The sequence below is a fragment of the Berkeleyomyces rouxiae genome (genome assembly GCF_048999995.1).
Source record: "Berkeleyomyces rouxiae strain 22BRR77 chromosome Unknown BrBRR77_ptg000012l, whole genome shotgun sequence".
Taxonomy (NCBI): domain Eukaryota; kingdom Fungi; phylum Ascomycota; class Sordariomycetes; order Microascales; family Ceratocystidaceae; genus Berkeleyomyces; species Berkeleyomyces rouxiae.
The window spans coordinates 2,294,271-2,312,703 of NW_027396502.1; the positions used below are offsets into that span (position 1 = coordinate 2,294,271).

An 18,433-nucleotide genomic window follows, 5' to 3' on the forward strand; every position below is an offset into this window, starting at 1 on the left:
ACACCATCAGAGCAGAAAAAAAGAAACTTCTACTCAAATCAAGCCAATACAAAAAAAGAGAAAAATAGCAGCGCCCGTCTTGAAAGCGAGGTTGAAGAGCAGCAAAAGGGTCCCGGCAAGAACCCTCGCAGCTCTTGCCAAAGCAGAGCATGAGAGAGCCTCGAGTCTTTCGAGTCCTTCATGTCCACGGGTAGTTGCTTGATGTATTTGAAGGTACTTGTACCTATGCTTCCTACATGGACCTGCAACAGAAAGAAGTTGCTTCCTTTTGTGATCCTCCATCCAGCATCAGCATTTATATTTCTTTTTTTTTCTTTTCTTTTTTCCGTCTTTTTCAGATGCTGGATGCTGTTCAGGTGAATTCTCATTCACAAGCTTGCTGTCACATCCCGGTACTTTCACATCTTTTTTTCTTTCCTTTCCCTTGCTGTGCACTCTGCTAAATAGCAGCAATCCAGAACCAGTGCCCCCCCCCCCCCCCTCGCTCCTATAGCTTGAAAGTTGTTGACATGTTCATACCTGTAAACTGGCCGACTAACATCCATACTATAAACACACTTTATTTACAAGCCACCCCTCCTTTGGTTCACCAGACAGGGAATATCCTGTAAGCTTTTTGCTTTTCCACATCAGCCTATGCTTCCTTGGTTCTCTTTTTTTTTTGCAAGAATTCCAGCTGGCTTTCCCGCTGGTCCCCTTTTTATCTTGTACTCCTGGAATTGGCTGGTGGCTTGTCTAAGTCTCTGCTTCAGGCCTATGTACAAGTCAACCAGCACAGCATACATAAAAGACCTGGCCTCCCTTCCCTTCCCTCGCCGTCCGTTAGTCAACATTGTCATCCCCGTGGCCTTGGTCATGTCTCTCGCCTTGAAATAGCTTTCTTTTCTTTTTTAGTCGTCTTTTATTGTTTCTCGCCGTCCGTGTCTGTTTGGAGTCTGTCTCTTTTTCCATCTTTCTGCTGTCCGTCCTACTTTGCCAGTACTTGTCCAAGTACCAGTACTTTGACCTCGACCACGGACTTGGCTCTTCGTCCTCACTTGCTTCTACAAGTACACCGTCTTCTTTACTACTGTCAACCATTGGATATAAACAAGTCGCCAGACTGAGCGTGTTATATCATATACTCACCCTCACACCCACACTCACACCCACACTCACGCCCATCCCATCCACCCACGAATTTCTACACACTCACACTTGGACCTCGTACTACTTACTACAAGTACTTGCATCCTCATCTCTTGCTCTGCTCCCGAATTTTAGATAAAGCGCCGCAGTCTTCTTCCATTCTGGCCGACCCTCAAACTCCCACTTACCCTTGCTTGTCTCTTTTACAATTGCATTATATTTGTCTAATACTACTTGTACCTGTCTCTCCCTCCTCCTCTGCCGACCCTCCCAACTTCTTCCTCTTTCCTTCCATTCCATTTCCTCACTTCTCTCCGTCTTCTACTCCTACGCAGCCGCACCGTACCGCCTGCTTGCCTACCTATCTGCATTGTCTCTCCGCCTGCGGCTTTGGGCTCCAATCTGCCACTCTGCATTCCAGACAGTCGCTTCATCTTCATTCCCTCGCGCTCACATCCACTGCTGCCTTTCACAGATATCATAATGTCCAAGTCTCAGATGGCCTCATCGGCTTCAAAAGCTCAAAGCTCCAGGAGTCATGTCTCGGCTAGAATCGACACCAAGCCTCCTTTTCCCTCGCGGCAAATGTTTGTCCTAGGTGAGTGACACCGGCCTTGACCTCGGGCTCAGCCCGTAAAGTTCTCCTCCTCTCCCTTCTCTGGCCATTGCTAACCCGCACCTCAGCCATGTGCCGCATTTGCGAGCCCATTGCCTTCATGTCCATTTTCCCCTACATATACTACATGGTTGAGGACTTCCACATCACCGACGACCCCAGCCAAATCTCAGTATATGCTGGCATGGTCACATCAGCCTTTACGCTAGCTGAATTCTCTACCGGCGTCTTATGGGGCAAGCTTAGCGACCGCGTCGGTAGAAAGCCTATTTTGCTCTGCGGTCTTGCCGGGACCGGTCTGAGTGCCTTGGTGTTTGGCTTCGCGCCGACGCTGCTAGTTGCTCTTATTGCCCGCTCCTTGGGCGGTTTTCTCAACGGGTACGTAAACAGAGCACCGAAAATCCTGTCAACGAGGGAAGCCCACCAACTGACACCTTCATAGAAACATTGGAGTTCTACAAACTACTGTTGCCGAGATGATTACCGTCAAGGAATACCAACGTAAGCACCCAACTGCCACCTCCTCCACCAAGTATATGGTGTGACCGGAAACTAACGTCCTCGTAGCTCGCGCATACACCATCATGCCTCTGGTTTGGTGCCTTGGGTAAGCTAATACGACACTCTATCTTCACCCACTCGCAGCATTATCTAACAACAGCTCTAGCTCCATTGTCGGACCCATGATCGGCGGTGCTCTTGCCCGGCCCTGCATCAGCTACCCCAGCATCTTCCCCCGCGGCACAATCTTTGACAAGTACCCTTACCTGCTGCCCAACCTCTTCAGCGCCGTCGCCGTCTTCTGCGGCCTGATTATCGGCATTCTCTTCCTCAAGGAGACCCACCCCACCAAAAAGTACCGCCGCGATGTTGGTCTGGAGATGGGGGATCGCATTTTGACCTGGTTCGACAACAAGAGCCGCAACATCCGCGGCAAGGAAGCCAAGATTGCCCCGACCATGACCTACGATGACTACGAAGACCTTCCTGGCTACAGAACAAGCGAAACCTCTCCCTCGCTTTCCTCGGTCCATGCGCCAGATCCGCAGGAGCCACTTGACCTGAACGAACCCCGTGAACACCAGCCTCTCCTCCAGGACAGCCGCCCCCGGCCCCCGATGTTCCGCGAGACTGAGCCGCCAGCAAAAACCTTTACCAGACCCGTCATTCTCAACATCATATCCTATGGCATCCTGGCATTGTAAGTGCTGAGCCTGGAGACACCCATGGCGTCCTCCTGATGATTGCTAATGCGTTACCTGTAGCCACACCATGACCTTCGACCAGTTGTTCCCCGTCTTTCTCAGCACCAACCCTCCCGAGAACCCTGACATCCACCTCCCCTTCAAGTTTGTGTCTGGCTTTGGCCTTGAGACCAAGACCATTGGTTTCATCCTAGCGATCCAGGGTGGCTACTCAATGATTTCGACTGTATTCCTCTTCCCGCTCGTCGCCCGCTTTGTTGGACCACGCCGCCTATTCAAGATCATCGCCATGTCGTACTTTATCCTCTACCTCGTTACGCCCTACGTCGTCCTTCTTCCCGAAAGCATCCGCATGTACGGCGTGTACCTGCTGGTAATCTGGAAGTGCACCTTTTCTACCATGGCCTACCCCAGCAACGCCATCCTCCTGTCCAACTCGGCCCCTAGCGATCTGTCTCTCGGGACCATTAACGGCATTGCCGCCTCCACGGCGAGCCTGTGCCGTGCCTTTGGGCCGACCATCTCCGGCCTTCTCTACGCTGCAGGCCTCCGCACAGGATACTCGGGAACAGCGTGGTGGTGTAGCGGCATTGTCAGCATCGTCGGTGCCGTCATCAGCTTATACATTCCCGAGCCCCGAGGCCGACTCGATGGTCCCCGTGAAGACGAGGAAGCACATGGCAATGAATCAGAATGATCATCTCAGCCAATGTCTCGTTTTTTTAACGCTTTTATTTTTGTTCGTTTGTTCAATACTTGATCTTTTTGTTTTTTACGATTGATGCCTCTTTGTTTTATTCTGGCTTCTTGCACCATAATCGATGCATTTCAACCCATGGGCTTTTTTTTCAGTTTTCCTCTTGGTCTTTTTATTTATCATCATCTCCTATCTTATTGAACAAGGATCTCGCCGCTTCTTGCTTCTCCTGAACTTCTTTGTTGTCATTTAGTTTTTCTTTTTTCTTTTACACATACATACACGAGAGGGACATTTCCGGGTACTCAATGTCTGATTTAGTTTCTTTTTCGGGTTCTCTTTTTTTTTCTGTTGCATTTCTTCTGTTGATTGGAGGGGCATGATAGAATCTTTATCCTCATTTACGTTTTGATTTACTCTCTTTATTCCTCGTGAATTGATGTGACGATGATGGGATCGGGATGAGTTTGACAAGTACAACCAAGAGTTGCGGTTACACACGGAGGCGGTGAAGTGCTTAGGGTTAGCTAGACTACGCAACGTCTGTGTCGAGGTGCTAGAGGGTTTGTTCCGGCCTGTGATCGAGACCGAGCCAAGCTTGGTAGCGATCGCTCGCATTAACAGGCAAAGCTTTGAGAGGTGTCAGGAGGAGCAAAGCCAAGCCTACAAAATGTTCGAGAGCAAAGCTGAAAGCCGTGGTGTATTTGTATTGGATTGGCGGGGTTTTATACATGTGTCCATGCATAGTTCATTGTGCATGTGTCGCTTTATTGGTGGACTTTTTATGGGCTTATCTGGGGAGGATTGCCTAATCTTATCAGCTGTGGCGGATCAAGAGGAGACACAAAAAAGTGAGGGCAAAAATGAGCTTCTTTAAGCTTCTAAGCTTTTGGATGACGGAGAACAGTCCAACACGGAGCTGTGACGTCTGATTTTTATTGCTTTTATTATTTCCTCTTCGTCTGTTGGCTGGGCGACTTGCTGCTGTTGCTGCTTCTCTCGCGATCCTTTAACTTGTTGCTTTGCGGCCGCCATGGCCGTGTCATTAGATTCGCAGCCACAACCGTGAGATAAATCATTTATAGTTATTCCTTGCGTTCTTATCTCTTTGCTCCCACCGCCATCCTCCTGGAGTTTCTTGGCCTTGCTTGTCGCAGTGGCCGTTCGCACTGGCAGAGAACCATCGCCCGGCCGATCGGCTTCAACTTGGTCGATCGCTACCGAACCGAACCCCCGCCGGCCCCTCTCCCGACAACACCGCATCGCCATGAGCCAGAGCCCCTCCCCCGCGCCGGGCCCGCTGCTCTCACCGGTCGTCCCCGTGAAGCGCCAGCGCCAGTTGTCGCCCGGCCCAAGCCTGGCAGAAGAGCCGTTGCCGGCCGCCAGAACAAACGGATGCTCGCCTCGAACGGCCAACAAACGCACAGACACTGTGTCGACTTCGGCGCCCGCTGCTCCGGCGCATCACCCGGCGAAGCCCAGCCATGCTGGTAGCGCTAGTAATTTCCGCAATGTCAGCGCCTGCAATCGCTGTCGCCTGCGCAAAAATCGCTGCGACCAAAGATTGCCCAGTTGCGCCAGCTGTGCCAAGGCCGGCGTGGCGTGTGTTGGCTACGATCCCATTACCAAGATGGAGATCCCGCGAAGGCGAGTTTAAATAAACCACAGATAACTTCTCAGCAACCAACTAACCGGCTCTGAATACTTTCAGCTATGTCTACTACCTCGAGACTCGCATCGAGGGCCTAGAAGCTCTCTTGCGACAACACGGCATTGAAGCCCCCGCAGCCGATAACCTCGACATGTGTTCCCGCCTTGGTCACGGTCCCAAGAACGTGCGTTCGGTACTCACTCCTATCGCAAGTGCGGTTGGCGGCCTTGGCGCCACAGCCGCTGAAACAGCCGACCCTGAAGCGGCGACTACGCCCATGGTGCTTTCAAAGAGCCCCGGCGCCAGCCAGACCGGCGGTATGCCCAACATCATGAGTGCCTCGAAACCCAAGTCACTGGCATCGACATCGGGGGTGTCATTTGCGCGTGTTGTGTTTGCTGCTGTTCAGCATTCTGTGTCCGATGGACCTGGCGCCGCCCCGCAGGTATCTGGCGCGGGCCCCGAAACTGCGACTGCAGCTGGCGGCGGTGAACCACGCCATGCCGGGCCTAATGCAACGTCTATGCGGGACTCGTTCTTCGGACTACACACTAAACCCTCGATCCTACCTGCACCGTTCCCGCCACGAGCTGTTGCATTTCATTTGGTCAATCTCTATTTCGAGCATGCTAACCCTCAAATCCCCATCCTGCATCGCGTCGACTTCATGAATACGTTTGAGCAGGCATATGCTCCTGAACCGGTTCGTGGACCTAGAGAACTGTATTTGCTCAATATGGTGTTTGCTATAGGCGGCAGTGTGATTGTCGGCGAGACAATCAAGCCTCAGGTTCGGAGTGACTTGGGCCAGCAATCGCCAGCAGACGCCTCGTGCCCTTCACCAGCACATGGTGGCAACGGGCCAGCCCAGCCCGAGGAATACCATGCTAGCGCTATTGTCCATCTAGAATCTTGCCTGGGTAACAGCACCGGCAGTCTAGATGTGTTGCAGGCCGTTTTGCTACTAGCCAACTTTGCACTACTTCGTCCAGTGCCACCCGGTCTATGGTAAGCTTGTTCAATGTCCAATAGAAGCCGTGAAGCACTGATTGTGTCTCTTTTGTTACTTATGCTATTTACTAATATTTATTTCAATAGGTACATTGTTGGTGTCGCCGTTAGACTGGCCGTCGACCTTGGACTTCACTATGAAGATGGTACAGACATTGATTTACAAAGTCAAGTAGACATACTACCTGAAAGGCCCACGCTGGGAACAGAGAACCACAGACGACATGTAGATCGAGGGCGGCGTATGTACATCCGAGATATGCGCAGGCGATTGTGGTGGTGCACATACTCACTCGACCGGCTTGTGAGTACATGTGTAGGCCGACCATTTGGCATCAGCGACCTCCTCATCACTACCGAATTTCCGTCGTCACTAGACGATCTGTACATCACACCAGAGGGATTCAAGGAGCCTCCTGAAGCACTGCCTGAACCCAGCTACAAGCATGTTTCCATACACTATCTTAAGCTACGACTTCTGCAATCAGAGATTCTGCAAGTTTTGCAGTTCAACCAAACACGCGCCGCCCGTGATAACGGTCAGAATATGCATAACAACGCCATCCAAAGTCATTTATTATCGCCATTTCTTGCGCGCTTCGACTCTTTCCGCTCATGGCGCATCGATATTGACCGACGACTGTACCAATGGAGAGTCTCGGCACCAACCCGCGATGCAACAGGCGTAGCATTCTCGACCGAGTTCCTCGAGCTCAATTACTGGCAGGCCATCATTCTACTTTACCGCCAGAGTCTCAGCGTCCCGGCTTTATTTGAGAGCGAGTACAACCCTTCTCGCGAGGTCGATAGCCCTAATAATTTCCAGGCCGAGTCTGTCGAAGATGAAGACCGTGTTTATCTTAAAGTCGCTGAAGCTGGCCAGAAGATCCTTCGGATATACCGCCAGCTCCACCTTGATAGTCTTGTCAGCTACACCTATCTTTCTACACACCATCTCTTCATGGCTGGTGTTTCATATCTCTATGCCATATGGCACTCGCCAGTAGTCAGAAGCCGTTTGGTAAGTATACGCATCCACTGAAAGATTTACTCTGCTATATACGTTGCTAACCCTTCTTCACAGACCATGGACGAGGTAGACTTTACCGTTCTAGCCGCTAAATCAGTCTTCACCGACATGATAGACAAGTGCCCGCCAGCTGAAACCTGCCGAGATGCATTCGCACGCACTGCCAAAGCCACCATAAAAATGGTCAACTCCCAAGGCGGATTCGGTACTCCGCCAGCTAAGAGATCACGCCGCTCGCGCGGCACACGGGACTGGCACTCAGCTACAGGCGACGACGGCTCGCCTCTTGCGTCGTTGCACCAGCACAGCCACAGCCAGAGTCAGTCCGGCACCGCTAACTTCCCCTTTGACTTCCCCCCGTCCGGCGCGCTCTCTTCACCGTCGTTGTCGACGGGCGCTGGCGGCCCCGCTGTAGGCTTTGATATAGACATGTTGGGCACCAATGTCATGGGTGCCTCGACAACTGCAAGTCCGCAAGACAACAACTCGGCCGATGCGTCAATGATGTCGGCTGGAGACATGCGCGCGCGTCAGATGCAGCAGCCGGTGCCCCCGCCGCCGTCGTTAATGTCCCCCCAACAGCAGCAGCAGCCAATGAGCCAAGCCATGGACTATTCTAGCGCACTGGATATGGACTTCTTGGCGTCGCTTGCTGCCGGTGGTGGCGCGGACATGGCACAGACGGATCAGCCGCCAATTGACCTTGGCTTTGGCTTGGACTGGGATGGCATTCATCACGACTTTAGCAATGGCCAGCAAGTCAACATATTTGACAACTTTTTCTTCAGTGGCCAGAACGCTGGCGCGATGTAAGGGATCTGAGAAATTTCTATGCACATGGATACTCAATACATAGATCATGGGCAAATGTTTATTAGCGTTGGCGTTCGCATTCACATATCACATATACAAGACAGGTTGAGAGTCAGCCAGACTGGGTATATTGAATCAAAAAAAAAAATTACACATAGTTATTCATGGTTTCCCTTTCAGCAAAGGCGTTACTGTTGCCTCATTACCTCTTTAATGATCCCAGACCCAGTGTCATACAGAAAGCGCGCAATTTATTTATCACTTGGGGCCCTTGCCCTTGGCCTCGGTCTCGCCCAACTCCTTGATGACAATGGAAACCTGGCCAGCACCGACGTAGTCCTCCTGGCCGTCCTGGAACCCCGGGCACACACCGACAGCCATGTATTTGCCATCGCAGGAAAAGGCCACGGCGGCCACGTTGTTTGCAAACTTGGGGTACTGGCGCATTCTGCGCTTGGCCTCGGCATCCCAGAGCGCAACGTTGCCGTCGCCACCAGCCGAGGCAAAAGTGCCGTAGACGGGGTGGAAGGCCAGGGCGTTGACGGGATAAACAATGTCACCGCCGCCCTCGGACTCCGGGGCTGGCTGGCGGTGGCACTTGAAGGCGTACTTGCGGGCCTGCGACTCGGCAGAGTCGTCGAACCACTCGACAGACACACGACCCTCGATACTCGATGTCGCGTAGCCGGCGTCGTTGGGCATGCAGGCAACAGCGCGCGTGAGGAATTTGAGCGACGATTCGCGCTGCTGCCACGGCACAATGGTAATCGGCGATGAGTCGTCGGTGGCAAAGGTCTCGGCGACTGTGGACAGGTCGTAGATACTGACTAGGCGGGAGGTCATGGCGACAACCACCTTGGTTCGGCTAATAGAGAGGGCGTGAGGCTTGCCGGGGAGGGATACGGAGATAGGCTTCGAAGAAGGGTTTTTGAGGTCATGGAAATGCAAAGTTTGATCCCATGAAGCAGAGACCAATATAGCTAAAGATTGACAGTCTGTTAGGTCGTGGAACGCATAGCAACGTGTGAATACAGTCGTTGGGCATCTTACAAAACTCGTGTGAGTATGCGACAGAGCGCACCGGTGCGTCGTGTGTGCTGAGGACAGTCTGCTCGCCAGTGGCAAGATCCAATCTATGGGCAGGTGGTTAGCTTCAATCGCAGGACATCATTGTGCACCGCCAAGGGGAAATTGGTCCTTTGTACCTCAGAACACGCCAGTCCAAGCCGGCGCTAAACGCCTCGTTGTCGTCCTTGCCAAAACACACCCACAAGACAGGTGCGCGGTGCTCAAACTTGCGCAGTAGGGTGCCGCACTTGTTGCCCGCGTCATTTTCGGCGTCGATGTCGTAGACGTAGACATTGCGGTCCCATGACGAGGCCAGTAGACGCGTGGGTGCGCCGGGCGCAAAAGCCAGGGCCGAGATGGCGTCGGACGGCGGCGCGCCGAGATCGTACTGTGCTGCTAGAGAGGCGCGGTGAACGGCGTGTTAGTCGCGGCTCGTTGTCTTTCGGATCATGGAGATGCAGCAGATACATACATGGGGCCATTCTCAGAAGGCGTGACGTATGGATGCGGCAAAGGTCACAGAGATCCAGTCACAGAGCGGCCGAAGGCTGGCAAAATGCGGTCGAGAGCAACCAAGCTTTATTCACTAGTTATCCCAACTTTCCTGGTGTGGCGTCTCGCAAATAATGACGCCACGGGCCCGCTTGGAAGAGCGGCACCTGAGATAGTGTGGCGCCGTTATTCAGCCAGACTTTTGCCGATTGCTCTTGACTGAAGCTATTAAAGCCACCAAAATCCTCAACCCCACCAAGCGACTGGAAAAGAAGTGCCAAAAATTGTGACTCTTATTCCAAGCATTTACCAGCACCAATTCTCTTCTCCCTCTCACCAAATCACCCCCACCACATCAGTCTCGAACCGCCCCAGCCTTGTCTACTTCCTCCAGCCTTTGCGACGCGTGACATTGCCTCCGATATTCTCTTTCCTTGGCCCTTTTTTTTTTCGTTGACTAGTCACGCACCAATCGATATCGCCCAGCATGTCTCTAACACAATGCCGCTTCTACGAAGAGAAGTAGTATGTATACTCTCTCACCTTCACTCTTTGTCCGTATGGTGGGGCTCCGGTCTGTTCCTTGGTCTTCCGGAGGGAGGATGGCGATGCTGTTTCTGAGCCGACCCCTCGTTTAACCCCGCCAAGCTCCATTGTCCGGCAAAGCTATCGCCATGTGAACCATGTGCTGACCATCATGTCTTGCCTGTTAGTCCCGAAGTGGATAGCTTCGTCATGGTGAACGTCAAGCAGATCGCCGAAATGGGAGCCTACGTCAAGCTCCTCGAGTATGACAACATTGACGGCATGATTTTGCTCAGCGAGCTGTCTAGACGGCGTATCAGAAGTATCCAGAAGCTCATTCGCGTCGGCCGCAATGAGGTTGTCGTTGTTCTCAGAGTAGACAAGGAGAAGGGTAAGGGCGCAACATGATCTTGCTTTCCGTCCAAGCCTCACATCAGGCATATTTCATAGGGTTCTAGCTGACAATGCGGCCCCCGCCGCTACCCAATCTATAGGCTACATCGATCTGTCCAAACGTCGTGTCTCCGCCGAAGATATCGTCAAGTGCGAAGAGCGTTACAACAAGAGCAAGATGGTCCACTCAATTATGCGACACGTCGCCGAGAAGACTAATGTTCCCATTCTGGAGCTGTACGAGAGCATCGCGTGGCCCCTGAACCGCAAGTATGGTCATGCGATTGACGCTTTCAAGATCTCGATTACGTATGTTATTCTCTTCTCAGTCTATTGGGCGCCCAAATTGAATGATCCACTTCTAGTGCCCTTTTTTTTGTCGCAAAACTAACCGGCCGCTTGTAGCAACCCCGAGGTCTGGAACGATATCACCTTCACCAACGCCGTCGTCACCGAGGAGCTGAAGTCGTACATTAGCAAGCGCCTGACTCCCGCCCCCACCAAAATCCGTGCCGACATTGAGGTTACCTGCTTCGGCTACGATGGTATTGACGCTGTCAAGGATGCCCTGCGCACCGCTGAGGCCCGTAACACCGAGGAGACCCAGGTCAAGGTCAAGCTTGTCTCGCCTCCCTTGTACGTCCTGACCAGCACCTGCCTGGACAAGGCTGTCGGTATCGCCCGCCTTGAGGAGGCCATCGTTGAGGTGCGGACCAAGATTGAGCAGAGCGGCGGCAACCTGGTCGTCAAGATGGAGCCCAAGGCCGTTACCGAGAGCGACGATGCCGAGCTCCAGGCTCTCATGGAGAAGCGTGAGCGTGAGAACGCCGAGGTTAGCGGTGACGAGAGTGTCAGCGACAGCGACGATCTTCCCGACATGTAAATGGGCATCTTCTTGTCTTTCTTCTTCGTCCTTGGCATGCCTGATTTCGTATGCTGTCTTCGTTTCTCGCCTGCTCCTTGAATCTCACAATCAACCCCCTTTCCTCCTCCCTCTTTTTTCTCTAGCGGTTCTTTTCGTGTAATGACGCCAGTCCCTTTGAACGTCAAAAAAAAGTCTTTCAGTTGGTCCATCTACATTACGTGCATTAACTATGCTTCTTTAAAAAGTTTCTCCCTTCTTTTTTTTCTTTTTCCTTCTCTTCGTATATTTTTCGAGTCCTGCATCATGATGACATGTCAACGAGGAACATTTTGAGATAGCGAGGGAACGCGAGTTGGCCAGCGACTCAGTGTCTGTGTGCCACTCTGTCAATCCTTTTGTTTCTCAAAGGAGGTTGGTTCTGCGCCTTCTATTAGTAAAACAAAAGATTACGAGTTGACGAACACAAGGAAGAAGATCGAGTTGGGATGATACTCTCAGTTATAGCGTCTTCTCGGCCGGGAAAATGGGAGAGTTGTGAGTAGAAGGAGATCCATAAATAACCGATGGATTCTTATTTGGCGTGTTGTCTTGTGCAGAACTGGATTGGCTATCCAGTACCTTGGCTGGTATTGGCGTTTCTTTATCTAGTGAGCAGTTTTGACGTTAAAATGGAGTAACAATAGATATGCTAAGATGATTTTAATGTTTGCGCCTTGCTGATGAATGTGCAAGTCTTTTTTTCAGAGTGAGTTTGTATTTTGAGGATATCCAAAGCTCTTCATCGCTTACGACCCTTTACCAATCTCGATATGAACTAAAGATCTTCATGGGTGTAGTAACACAGAAACCCCACTACATGACAGCTTATCGATAAGAATCCTGAGATACAGAAGAAGGCCCTGGAGCTTCGGTGTATGCACTTGTACATATGGGACGTACCAAACATATTCATATAATTCTGAATATTTTTGGATTTTGCGTTCTCCTCCGACAATCATATTATATGTTTCCAACATATTTAGGTAAACTATACCAACGACACCGATCAAAAAGAAAAGTTGCTGTGCGCCGATAGGAACTATAAAATATCACCAGCGACACCCTACGAAGCCTGCTTCTGGTCGGCCTCTTTTACCCTTCTTTTTTCTCGCAATGGCTTACGCTAGCTCTCGATGGGGCCGCCGAATTCTGTATCCCGCTGCGCTTTCGCTGTGGACACTAGGCTGGGTACCGGTGATTGCGTACTTCCAGACGCAAGTGGCATCGATTACCAAGATCAACGGGCCGTCAATGCATCCATTCTTCAATCCAAACAAGGACTCATCCTTAGTTTCGGATAGAGTCATCAACTTGAAGTTCAACGTGGCCCAGCGGTTAGAGAAGGGCATGGTTGTGATATTTAGGTAAGCCGAAGTATGAGGATGGTCATTGTAGATCCCAACGGCCCATGGATACACATGTGGTGCAGAACCATAATGGGATGAATGGCACACTCTAACAATGACTAACAACTTCTAGATCACCTACAAACCCCGAGAGAATCGCCGTCAAGCGTATTGTTGGCGTGGAGTCAGATCTTGTGGTCACCAAGAAGCCATACCCATTCCCCTATACTGTTGTCCCAGCTGGGCACGTCTGGGTGGAAGGCGACAACAGCAATAACACATTGGATAGTAACACATATGGCCCTATTTCTATACGTTTAATCGAAGGCACGGCTGAGTACATCGTGTGGCCGCCGAATCGTATTGGACCGGTCAGATGGAAGGACTGGAAGCCCGAGGGGCGGTCTCTAGTAAGCTACGGTTCGAGGGGAGGTCACTGAAATGATAAATAGCCTTTTAGGCTTGTGAAATCAGTGTGCTGATACATCCTGGGCATATATAAACATATGTATACATACGCTGTTTCATCAAAGGCTAGTTAGTGGCACAAATAGACCGGTTATTCACGCTATGATGTGCTGCGATACAACCCTTATCTAACCCCCGTATTAGTCATCCGGTAACAACGTTTTTTTCTCTCCTGGGTCACAAACCTCACGAACCACATTCCATGATAATGTGTTTTTTCCAGCACTTTCGTAGTGCTTTTGAACCTCCAATAACTACTCAAAGCTAGCAAATACCCGCGTGCTTGCATACTTGTTGATTCAAGGGAATATTCAAGATTAAACTCTAGTTTTTCTCCTGTGCAGCAAACCGACTTGTTACCCGCGAACCCTCACTCCTTTTGGTTCTTTTTTTGGTCAATTCTTTTTTTTTTCTCCCTCTTCAGTCTCCATTCAACCGCTTCGCCCGTACCGAAACCTCCAGTTCTTCCACGTCTTTCCCTCATTTTGGACCTGGAATATTTGCTGGCTCCACCTTCGCTACTCTTGCCGCTCACTTTGACACCGAAACTTAGCCCCGACAAACCCTTCTTCTATTTTCATACTGGTGACATCGACAGCCTCTCATCGGGCATTGTTCGACGAAACAAGACCCCCAGTAAACAAATAGCCTTAGACAAATCGCCCCTCGTCAAGGTACAAGACGCAAGCTAACCCGCACTGGGAGCATAACCTGAGTCTCTTTGCAGAGGGGCAGGCATTCACGAGCGGGTTCAAGCGGGCTCTTTTTAGCCGCACACACCGAAACGACCAGCGGAGAAAAATACGGCTTGTTCCCACTCCAATTCCGCCACACACGCACATGTTCTCGACAGATCCAAAACCTGAGCCACAGCTGCCCATGACTGTATCTTCAAGCACACACAATGCCAAGGCCTCAAGGCAAAAACATAGCGGCCAAGAAGAGGACGAGAGCCGGCCGCCATATCTTCATGTGAGTCTCATCTGCTGAGCGATTGCTTTGTTTCTCTGTTTTGCTAAACCCCGAGAACTAACTCATGCGGACACAACAGGCCATGCTAGCGGGAGGCCTTGGTGGCTCAACGGGAGACATGCTCATGCACTCCCTCGACACAGTGAAAACCCGACAACAAGGCGACCCGAACTTTCCCTCCAAGTACCGGACCATCGGGTCTTCATATTACACGATATGGAAACAAGAAGGTATCCGCCGCGGTCTCTATGGCGGCTGGCAGGCTGCGCTTCTGGGTTCTTTTCCCGGCACCGTCTTATTCTTCGGTTCCTACGAGTACAGCAAGCGGCTACTCATCGACGCGGGCATCCAGCAGCATGTGTCATATCTGGCTGCTGGCTTCATTGGTGACTTCGCTGCTTCCATTGTCTACGTGCCCTCCGAGGTTCTCAAGACCCGCCTGCAGCTCCAAGGCCGTCACAACAACCCGTATTTCGTCTCTGGCTACAACTACCGCGGCACCACGGACGCCGCGCGCACCATTGTACGCCAGGAGGGCTTCTCTGCCTTGTTTCACGGTTTCCGAGCTACATTGACCCGCGACCTACCCTTTTCAGCACTGCAATTTATGTTCTGGGAGCAGTTCCGTGCCTGGGCGGTGCAATACAAGAAGAGCCGTGATATCGGTGCGCCGCTGGAAATGATGACGGGCTCCTTTGCCGGTGGCTTGGCCGGCTTTCTGACAACGCCTCTGGATGTCGTCAAGACTCGCTTGCAAACCCAGGTGTCTTCCCCCGAGTCAATCTCTCATTCTACCGCCACCGCTGCTGCTGGTTCTGTCGCTGGTGCTTCATCGACTCAAAAGCGCGGCATTGCCATGTCGTCACCCTCAACGCATGTTCCGAAGCCTGGCGCGCTCAACCTCGAGACGTCCTCGGTTATTCGAGGTCTCCGGGCTATCTACCAGGTTGAGGGCATTGCTGGTTGGTTCCGTGGCGTCGGCCCTAGAACCATGTGGACATTTGTGCAGAGCGGCACTATGTTGTTCCTCTACCAGCGGCTGCTGCGCCAGCTAGAAATCCACATGCCCCCAGTGGAAGAAAAACAGCTTTAAGGTCCAGGGTGGCGCTCGTAACAATAGAAGGTCAGCCTTTATTTCTTTTGGTGCTGCTACTTCTCTCTGGGCATGTCCCTGTTCCCTTTTTCCTGTAGGGTCGAGCTCTGGCGCCATCTTGGCCATGTGGCCGTGCTGGGCTCTGCAAGTGTGTATCATATTGAAGCCGACTAAGTATGCCTACATGGCATATTTTCGTACTATCATTTGCGGTGTTTTACTATTTCCCTTGTTTTTGTTTATATTCTCGTGTGGTGCCATGGTTTATTGGCTCATCATAGAGTCCTCCTGTTTTGTATGTGGTTGTGTATGATTAGAATGGTGGTTTGTTGGATTGGGCTGTACGGACAACAAGATTAGTTTTCTGGAGGTAAAAAAAATATAGACCGAATGGGAGAATGGCGTTTGCTATCTCATAGACGTTAAATATTAGATTGTTTCTTGTCTGTTCATCGGAGAAGAGTTCAAAGTATAACTACATGAACTAGGTTTTTTACTCACTCCGTCAATCACATGTCGTTTCTTCCAACCCTGGCTGGTAAATTTCTAAACCCTAAAGATGGTTTGACAGGCCAAGAAATCGCAGGCATTTAACAATTCTGAGCCTCAGCTTAGGAAAAACATCATCCGGAGCTTGAACGAAGCTAGTCCCTTTGGATTGCCATAACTCACTAACCCAATTTCGTTTCCTACAGCATGCCGTCCGATCGAGGAACCCCTTTGCGTGAGACGACACCCAGTACGATTACTCCCTCTTGTAACAATGCTGCTACATCAACAGTCTCTTCCATTCTCATGGCGCCCACTACAACACTGCCAATGAGTCAAAAGCGCACGCTCGACGACGTCCATGCACCATCCATACCATCGCCGCTCAATCCCGAGAGTAGCAATGGCACCAAGGTGCGCGCCACGACTGATGAGGCCACTGGGAAGCCGGTGCGTGTCAAGAAAGAGCCGGTAGTTAGAAAGCGTGACGCCGCTAAGACTGGCACGTCTGACCCGGCTTGGGCCAGCGGGCCGGCGAGCAGCGTGTCCCCCGCGAGGTACAAGCTGGCGCCACCCAAGCCTGGCGATTTCATTGAGGCCAAAGCTACTCCTATGGTACCTAAGCACGACATCACAGCACCAGATGCTTCTGTGATTGAGTTTTGCGATGCTACAGATCAGTATGTCATGTTTGGGCGTCTACGGTGCTGCGCTCAATCCAAGCCAATGCTTGATGTGTTCTGTAAGCTAATTCCCGGTTCTTTTAATGTAGTGTTTTTAATAAGCGCGGCTACCAATACACCCGCTGCATTGCCGATACGCGTTTTCCCTCGTCGCATTACTATCACCACACCGAGGCGCCCCCTCACGGTCCGCGTATGAGCATTGAAGACTCAGCCATGCACATATACTTCGATCGTAGTTGTCGCCATGTGACTACCGACAAAGGCTTCCGCATGGCCAAGGCCAACGTGGCCATCCGAGAGGGGCGATGGTACTGGGAAGTACGCATAACAAAAGGAATCTCGCGCCGCTCCAAGAAAGACAAGGAAAGGGAAAAGGACAAAAACAAAGATGTGGGAGGTCCGCATGTACGAGTGGGCTTTGCACGGCGAGAAGCTTCTCTGGATGCGCCAGTCGGGTTTGATGCTTACAGTTATGGTATTAGAGACAAAGAAGGCCACAAGGTGCACATGTCACGACCAAAGCCCTTCATAGCGCCAGGAGAGGATATTGAAGAGGGTGACGTGTTGGGGTTAGAAATATACTTACCAACAGAAAACCTACAGCGCAAGATATTATCCGGCCAGTATAACCCTGCTGTGGACATCGATCAGGTCCCGGCTGTGACTAGCGCCGAGAGCGCTGAAGCACCCAATATCGTGCGCGACCGTATTCCTATTCGGTTCAAGTCCCATCTTTACTTCGAGCAGATTGACTATCACTCAACGCGCGAGTTGGAAGATCTCATGAATCCTGCGCCGACGGGCAGTATCAAGGCTGGCGCACCGGGAACAACGCCCATGTCGTCTGCAATTGAGGCGCCGAACCCAAACCACCCACAGCCCGCACTACGAACACTGCCCGGGTCGTACATCAAGGTGTACAAGAATGGCAAGCCCATGGGGACAGCATTTGAGGATCTTTTGTGCTTCCTACCACCTGCGTCGAAGCCTATGCAACAAGCTGGTGCTCGCGAGGGTTTGGACGACGGTACTCTAGGATACTATCCGGCTGTCAGTGTGTTCCGCATGGGATCAGCTGAGACCAATTTTGGGCCCAAATTCTGGTTCCCGCCTGAGGACTATTGCGAACCACAGGCAAACAGTGGCGTTTGGAGGAGCAGAGCAGAAAGGTTCAAGGAGCTGCGACCGCTATCGGAAAGATTGACAGAGCAGATCATTGAGGATACGGTGTACGATTTAGTGGATGAGGTGGACTTTTGGTTACAGGATGGCGGCGGTCCAAGAGGCGGGGCGGGTGAAATGGAGATGGTTACAGAGGAGGGCTCAGCGGACAATGAAGAGATTAAGGAGTTGGTGCAAGATGATTGAGCATAGAGCATTCTGTGCGCTTTCAGTGTGGGGCAGGGCTCATGTTGCTATCAATGTTTTGGCATAGTCGTCACACAGTAGGGCGTCAAAGTAGCTAACTAGTAGAAGTGAAGCATTCTAGCTACGGCCCAGGGAAAATCAGCGCCATTGATAGAAGAACAGGCTAGAAGTTTGAGATTTCTTTCTTTCCTGGGCTTAGAGATCATGGCATACTTATACTGACACCTAACAACCTCGCTATGGAGAAACGGGCGTTGTAACTATGGCTTCATTCTTGCAAGATATGATGGTTCTATGAAGTCAAAAATCCGCACACGTGAATGACTTTCTTACCGAGGTTCAAGGGTTGCGACGTATAAGGGTTTTCAGAAGCCAAACAACAGGGATGACAATTGGCCTTCGTCTGCTTTGCCGAGAGCTCTAGAGCTCCACGATCTCGGCGCATTATTCTCTCTCCATCAACATCAACTCTATTCTC

At 51.4% G+C, this 18,433-nt stretch overlaps 6 protein-coding genes across 6 annotated transcripts; 5 read left to right on the top strand and 1 right to left on the bottom strand.

Annotated features, from left to right (window-relative positions):
• Positions 1–1,611: 1,611 nt before the first annotated feature.
• On the top strand, positions 1,612–3,646 carry BROUX77_007950 (uncharacterized protein; the record flags this gene model as incomplete). The annotated part of the gene is made up of 6 exons (XM_073753100.1): positions 1,612–1,726; positions 1,813–2,122; positions 2,187–2,245; positions 2,312–2,351; positions 2,406–2,945; positions 3,010–3,646. 6 exons carry the CDS (start codon positions 1,612–1,614, stop codon positions 3,644–3,646), a joined length of 1,701 nt encoding a protein of 566 aa, XP_073602243.1.
• Positions 3,647–4,913: 1,267 nt separating this feature from the next.
• Positions 4,914–8,151, top strand: BROUX77_007951 (uncharacterized protein; the record flags this gene model as incomplete). The annotated part of the gene is made up of 4 exons (XM_073753101.1): positions 4,914–5,293; positions 5,358–6,305; positions 6,396–7,329; positions 7,393–8,151. 4 exons carry the CDS (start codon positions 4,914–4,916, stop codon positions 8,149–8,151), a joined length of 3,021 nt encoding a protein of 1,006 aa, XP_073602244.1.
• A 258-nt stretch (positions 8,152–8,409) lies between these two features.
• BROUX77_007952 (uncharacterized protein) lies at positions 8,410–9,701 on the bottom strand (the record flags this gene model as incomplete). Its single annotated transcript, XM_073753102.1, has 4 exons — positions 8,410–9,131; positions 9,202–9,284; positions 9,357–9,615; positions 9,692–9,701. The coding sequence occupies 4 exons, from the start codon at positions 9,699–9,701 to the stop codon at positions 8,410–8,412; spliced, it is 1,074 nt and encodes a 357-aa protein (XP_073602245.1).
• A 497-nt stretch (positions 9,702–10,198) lies between these two features.
• On the top strand, positions 10,199–11,512 carry BROUX77_007953 (uncharacterized protein; the record flags this gene model as incomplete). The annotated part of the gene is made up of 4 exons (XM_073753103.1): positions 10,199–10,236; positions 10,425–10,627; positions 10,695–10,938; positions 11,035–11,512. 4 exons carry the CDS (start codon positions 10,199–10,201, stop codon positions 11,510–11,512), a joined length of 963 nt encoding a protein of 320 aa, XP_073602246.1.
• Positions 11,513–12,646: 1,134 nt separating this feature from the next.
• On the top strand, positions 12,647–15,412 carry BROUX77_007954 (uncharacterized protein; the record flags this gene model as incomplete). Its single annotated transcript, XM_073753104.1, has 4 exons — positions 12,647–12,897; positions 13,013–13,289; positions 14,029–14,319; positions 14,399–15,412. 4 exons carry the CDS (start codon positions 12,647–12,649, stop codon positions 15,410–15,412), a joined length of 1,833 nt encoding a protein of 610 aa, XP_073602247.1.
• A 696-nt stretch (positions 15,413–16,108) lies between these two features.
• Positions 16,109–17,955, top strand: BROUX77_007955 (uncharacterized protein; the record flags this gene model as incomplete). The annotated part of the gene is made up of 2 exons (XM_073753105.1): positions 16,109–16,581; positions 16,674–17,955. The coding sequence occupies 2 exons, from the start codon at positions 16,109–16,111 to the stop codon at positions 17,953–17,955; spliced, it is 1,755 nt and encodes a 584-aa protein (XP_073602248.1).
• Positions 17,956–18,433: the final 478 nt, after the last annotated feature.